Here is a 6,757-nt window from a genome sequence, read left to right on the forward strand (position 1 = left end):
TTTTGTAAGTCATGGAAAATATTTTAATGAAAACATTTTTTAAAAAAGGTCTGCATCATACCACACGTGTCTGTGTGACAAGAGTCTTTTAAACAAGTCAAATCCAGGTGATTAAAAACTCATTTCCAAAGTAGTTAACATCTATTCCATCTTGTAACTTTTAGGCCTTTTCTGGTTTATTTATATTGTCTTAAGATTCAGAATCACAAAATGATTATGATTATTTTACATTTCAAAAGTGGGAAAAAGTGATAGTCTCACAAATACACTATCAACAATAGTATATAATTAGGAGAACTAATCTCAGTCATGAAGCAGCATGAAATCATTACAGATATTCTAGATTCATACGTTAAAGTCCAAAGAAAAGTAAATACAGTAACTGATTTATTTTTTTAAGATTTTCTAAGCTGCTTAGAACCTAATCTGTACTAAATTCTTTATTTTGTGAAAGCCTAGAGATGTTGTGCTGTTGACTTCAGCAGGAGTCACAGTTCAGCCTAGCTCTGCCGTCGTGGAGCTGAACACTCCTAGGTGTATTTGCGACTAAGCTCGTTAATTTTCATAAACCCTTCTTTGTTGTTAATAGTCTTGTACACAGTAACGAGAAAGGGAAAAGCAGACGGTAACTCCACCCGCCTGCTCAGTTTCTGGTGTCCCCAGTGAAGACACCGAAGCTTGTCTGCCAGGTCTTTCCTTCCTGACCTTTCTAGAGCATCCTGAAGCAGTTTGGTCTTGTTAAGTTTGTGCCATGATTGTTCGTACCTGCGTGTGAAGGGAGGAGAGGAGGGTGCATGGTGGTTACCAAAGGCTCCAAAGCCATTTGGATAGTCTTCAAAAGTGCTGAACCCAAGTAACAATTGCTCTGGCATTTCATCTGTACTTGGACATATCATTTCCTAAGGCTAATGGCAGATAGACTGGTGCACAAGTGCATTTCTTGTATAGTCAGCTCTGGCCAGAGGCATACGTGCATTATCTTGATAGGACTACTGTAATGCTCTCCTTGTGGGTCTGTCCTTGAAAACTGCTTTGGTTGGTACAAAATGCAGCTGCTAAGATCTTGACTGGGGCAGGCGTTGGGACTTTCATTAGTTGCCAGTTCATTTCCAGGTTCAAGTCATGGCACTTCAATTACTGAAGGACCAGCCCTTGCGGTGGTGTGGCAAGACACCAACCGGGCATTGGCCTCAGCTAATTAAAAAGACTTGACCGAGTCCTTGAGGCAAAACTGGATGAGTAACTCAAGGTGGAATCTACATCATCTCATTGCCTTGGGCTGATCTTAGACCAGTGCTTGTTCTAAGCAGCAGGGTTTGATCATTTTTAAAGAGAGAGTACAGTGGTGCCTCGCAAGACGAAATTAATCCGTTCTGCGAGTCTTCGTCTAGCGGTTTTTTCGTCTTGCGAAGCAACCCTATTAGCGGATTAGCGCGTTTAGCGGCTATTAGCGGCTATTAAAGGCTTAAGGGATTAGCGGATTAGCTGCTAAAAGGCTATTAGCAGCTTAGCGCCTTAGAAAAAGGGGGTGGGGAGCGAAAAAAACCCCTCAAGAATCGCAAGACATTTTTGTCTTGCGAAGCAAGCCCATAGAGAAATTCGTCCAGCGAAGCACCTCTGAAAACAGAAAGCCCTTTCGTCTAGCGGGTTTTCCGTCTTGCGAGGCATTCGTCTTGCGGGGCACCACTGTACTTGCAAAAGAGAATAATTGACGGTGGAATATTTTGTGTGTATCACATTAATTACAATCCATGCTTGCCTCTTCCTCTACCCAGGTGGCAGAGAGGCTACATCGGTGACCAGCATTTATTTAATTTGTTGAAAGCCACCCAGAGTGGCTGGGGCAACGCAGTCAGATGGCAGCATACATGTTGCTGTTGTGAATTCTATCTTTTTAGCCATTATCTCTGAGGAGCCATTGTTTCTGTGAAGGAAATGCAAAAATCATGCTCAAGACTAAAATAAAGGATATTTACCCTGTGCTCTGACCTACTTACCAACGCTCCAGCATTTTCTGGGCTTGAGCTGTCTTTTTTGTGGTAGCTGCACGAAAGTGGTTTATCTCCACACGACTGAATCCCAGCTCAGAGGCTACCATGGTCCATTCAAAACCCAGTTGCTTGCCCAGTTCTTGCACTGATTTGAGGTTAATGACAGCATCCTATTGAATTTATATTTGTGTTATTAATTCAGAGGGTGTTCTTTTCTGGACATATTGAGGGACCTGTTAAACCAGTTTTGTACAGTGCAATCTACATAGATTTTGCTACAGAAACAAATGACTATATTATTAATCATCACCATCTTAGAGCGAATACACCAGATTCTACTTATATTGCTACTTTCCTTCTTTCTCGCCTATACTGTATACCAGGCATAGGCAAACTCGGCCCTCCAGATGTTTTGGGACTACAACTCTCATCATGCCTAGCTAACAGGACCAGTGGTCAGGGATGATGGGAATTGTAGTCTCAAAACATCTGGAGGGCCAAGTTTGCCTATGCCTGGTGTATGCTGTAATTACTTTCTCTTTTACATGGGCTTCCCCCCCAGGATATTGTTCTGCGTAGGTACAAGGAAACTAGGTATGCAAATAGATTAGTTTTTGATGGCACAACACCATAGCCATATTTCACTCAACACCAAATGGTAATTGGGAACAGCTGCCTTAGTTTCCAAGTCTTGCTGCCAGCAGCCATATCACATTAACCCACAAGGTCTTGAAAAGGGTTGCAATTAGGCAACTGTGTTTCAAAACGTGAAGAAAGCATGCAAATTTGTGTCCTTACTCAAGATGCAGGTCAGGTGGTATGTTCACAGAAAAAATAGGCATGCCTTTAACAAAAAAGGACTGTTGAGCAACACACATTTAAGATGTCCCGTGGCATCTTAAATTATTACTTATGTATTACCAAAACTTACCATCAAATGAGCAGTTTAATTCTTTTGGTTCCTAGGCAAATACACTTGTGGGGCCTCTTGTTTCAGTGGGTACAGGTGGGTATATCTGCTCATAGCTGGGCAATCATTTGACCATTTTTTGAATATTTGTTTGACCTCTCACTGTACAATCAGTGTTTAGGTTTGAAGCTGGTGGGAAATGCCAATCAAGGGAATCTTTGTATGCCTAATATAAAGTTACTGGTAGGTTGCCTTCCTGACAGCATAAGGAAAGCGGGGCTGCAGCTTCCCTTTTGGTCGTACTTGAAGCAAGTTGCTTGTGGGAGGCAAAAAGGCACCAGAAACACAGATAATAGCATTATCTTTTTCTCATCTGTTATCATTCAACATTCTGTCCGTGTTAAGACTTTCGTTGACTCAATCACAAAATATAAGACAGGGTTGCATGACAAACCAGGTTACGAAGTCCCACCTCACACTTTGAAATCTGATTTTTAAAGACAAGTCTCCTATGATTGCTGGAAAAGATGTACAAGTGAACAACTGTGTGATCAGGAACTGTGCATGCAAAGTATTGAACTCACTTTCTGAAGCTAGAAGTGCTTGTGTATGATTCAGAATAAGCAGTCTGAAGAAAAGTCAAAAGGTCAGCTTACCTCCTGGGCTTTATTTGGCATTCTGTTTCACACTTGTTAACTCCTTTATTTTTAGTAAATCTGTTGGGATAGTAGAAAATGTTTCCCCCCACTAAATAATAGTAGTACTTCTTTCAATAATTATTTTGCACCATTTTCATTTTCATTTGAGTAATTAATCTTGTGACCCAAGCCTGTATAATTTATTCTATAATTGAGTCTACTGATAATTTGATAATATTTCTATGAAAAATATAATTGGATCAACTCTTTAGTGATTGGTAGAGCATTTATTCACTCTTTACAATTGGAGTCAGTATGAGGGAACAGATTATAATTTTTGTTTTGGCTGTTGGTACATTAATTCAGATTCCCAGCTACTCTCGGCAGCCCAAAGCATGTTTTCCCTGAACTCAGCCTCATTATTTGCAAACTTCTAGTTAGTGTGCAAAGGTTTACAACCTGGGAACCTAAGTAAAAACATCTCCAGTATATATTACCTGACAGAATTGCTGTGAGAACTGTAACACTATAAATATTGTATTTTTTTTGTCTGAGTATATGCAAGGCAGCATACAAAGTTAAAAAGATATAACAACAGAATATGCTAAAATACGTTTTTAAATAACAGTAGCAAACAGACCCCATAGTAAATTATTGTTATCAATTATTCATAATCTCCCAAACTCTACTTGCTTCTGAAAGTACATTTCAGAGTCAACAAAGCTGCTTTCTGACATACCTTGTTTCTGTGTTTTATTCAATAATTGCTCTTCTTCCGATTATACAACTTCTTGTTAAATACATATATTTTAAAATACTATTTTCTGTGCTATTTTGAGCAGTTGGTATGCTAAAATATTACTTAAAATAGTACATTTCTGAGGTACCTTTGCAAAAGAAGTACCTAATGAAAACTGATTTAAGTTAAGAGAACTCTTTGAATATACTCTTGCATGTTGCTAGGCAGCGACTGCAACATGCACTCCTGTTAAAATAGTTAATTTTTAAAATGCTTAACTGAGAACTGTTTGTTACTCATGATAAGTACATCCAAAGAAGTTATTTCCTCAAAACTCTTCTTGAATAGCCTTTTTTTGCTCCACCACAGAATAATTTGAGTCGTGCAGCTCCAAAGAACACATTGTTTTATTAGAGACTGAGGGTCACCATTGCTTTCCCCATTTAAAACACAGCTGCCGCCGGGGGCCATTACAACTGTTGGGGTGGGAAGTGGGAAGCCCAACGGTTCAGTTGGAGCCAGAGTCAAAGGCAGGCAGAGCCAAGCAAGGTGAGTTTTCTCCCCATCCTCCCTGGGGAAGTTCTACAAGGGCAACAGGAGAAGGAAGCTCTCAGGCAAACAAAAGGATGACTTGGTATGGGGAAAAGGGGTGGGTGGGTGAGGGGTGGGTGCTGAGCTAGAAGGGCAAAGCCAGAGAGGGGAAACCCACAGCTGCATCAGACCCAAGGTGACTTGCTCCGGAAGCTCTACTAACGCCATCTTGGTAGCCAAGATAACCCCACAATTAATTGGTAGAGGTTGTAGCAATGAGCTCATGCGTGTTTATGTTCACTTGCTTTGATATAAAGAAGCACTGATTGGGCTTGCTTTGATGTTCTTCTTATCTGTGGGCTTGGGGTGCTGGGCTCTCTGGGCTCTGGGTATTTGCCACCGATGACCTCATCTAGTCAGGTGAACTGATGTTTGCAGCTTTGCTGTATAAAGAGTATATACACGTCTGCTTGGGTGTGGACAAGCCATCTCCTTGCTGCACTGCCTGTCCCATGGCTGCTGAGCAGAAGGGCTAGGAGACCAGGAACACTCATTTGCTATCTCCCCCAGAGGGCCTGGGGCATGTGCCTCAAACCAGAGGAAATGATTGCAACACAGGCAGTATAAAATGTACTGGATCAAATATCACTGTCAGGTATGACGCCCTAACTCTGACCTAAGTCCTTCGACACTGCAAATCAGGGGTGTCAAACTCAAATTCATCGGGGGCCGCATCAGCAGTTTGGTCACCCTCAAAGGGCCGGTTGTATATTGCCAAACACTGTTTATTACACATATGGCAAACACAAGGCATTAACTTTTTTTTAACTTTTCTGACTAGATGGCTGACATCGTTTTCCTGAGGTCAGTCCATCGATGTCTGGCGTTAGGTCTTGTGCTGTAGCAATCCGCAAAACAGCATGGAGGTTATCATCAGTGATGCGTGATCTGAGCTTGGTCTTGTTCAGATTCATGACTGAAAACATCTGTTCACATAGATAGGTGCTCCCAAACATGGACAGAACACGTGCAGCTTGAAGTCGGAGCTGTGGCATCAAAGCAGGGGGGAGGAGACGGTAAAAGTCGTCGACTGTCGCATCCTGGAACTTCGCTTTCAGGCTGCTGTTGCACTGAAGTTCTATTAATTCCATTTGAAGGTGATGTGGTGCACTGTCAACATCGATGTTGAAGGGATTGGCAAAGCTGGTAAAGGTTAAGTTTTGTTCTTTAAAGTCAGAAAAGCGTCGATTGAATTCATCAATCAGCCGATTCACTTTGGTACCCAATCGAGCACATGAAAAAGTACCTGGGAATGAGGTTGAGATGCTCTGGCAGATAGGAAAGTGGGCAAGACTGTCTTTTTCAAGCTGTGACTTCCATAGGCGCAGTTTCTCCTGGAAAGCTGTTATTGCCTCATACATTGAGGTTATGACTTGTTTGCGGCCCTGCAGCCTCAGATTCAGTTGGGCGAGATGCTCTGTTATGTCACACAACATGGCAAAATCGCACAGCCAGTTTGGATCTGACAGTTCTGACAAGGGCTTCCCTTTACTTTGCATAAAAAGAGTAATTTCTTCCAAAAGCTCAAAAAATCTCTTGAGAACTGTGCTCCTACTCAGCCACCTTATTTCTGTATGGTATGGCACATCTGTATGTTCCATGTCCACCTCCTTCAAAAATTGTTGGAACTGACGATGATTCAGACCCCGTGCACGTAGAAAATTCACTGTTTTTGTGACTGTGGACATTATGTTATCCAGTTGCAGAACCTTGCCACACAGAGCTTCTTGGTGGATAATGCAGTGATAAGTTATCAGCGGCGTGTGGCAATTACTTTTTTTCATTTTCTCCTTTAACAGTCCAACCAAGCCATTTCTCTCCCCACACATTGCTGGAGCGCCATCAGTAGTAAGTCCCACCAACTTTTCCCAAGGTAATTTCATTTTAT

General features: G+C 41.7%; 1 protein-coding gene across 2 annotated transcripts; it reads right to left on the bottom strand.

The window, feature by feature from the left end:
* Window positions 1–4,455, bottom strand: LOC310681228 (uncharacterized protein). Of its 2 annotated transcripts, XM_083448857.1 has the most exons (4): window positions 4,279–4,455; window positions 3,558–3,617; window positions 1,998–2,161; window positions 1–765 (listed from the first exon to the last, which is right to left on the bottom strand). In XM_083448857.1, exons 2-4 carry the CDS (start codon window positions 3,576–3,578, stop codon window positions 531–533), a joined length of 420 nt encoding a protein of 139 aa, XP_083304983.1. In that variant the 5' UTR covers window positions 3,579–3,617; window positions 4,279–4,455; the 3' UTR covers window positions 1–530. The 2 variants fall into 2 exon arrangements, with proteins under 2 accessions (XP_083304983.1, XP_083304984.1); XM_083448858.1 differs by having other exon boundaries at window positions 3,558–4,455.
* Between the last annotated feature and the right edge of the window lie 2,302 nt (window positions 4,456–6,757).

This window comes from Podarcis tiliguerta (genome assembly GCF_965153285.1).
Source record: "Podarcis tiliguerta genome assembly, chromosome: 7".
Lineage (NCBI taxonomy): Eukaryota > Metazoa > Chordata > Lepidosauria > Squamata > Lacertidae > Podarcis > Podarcis tiliguerta.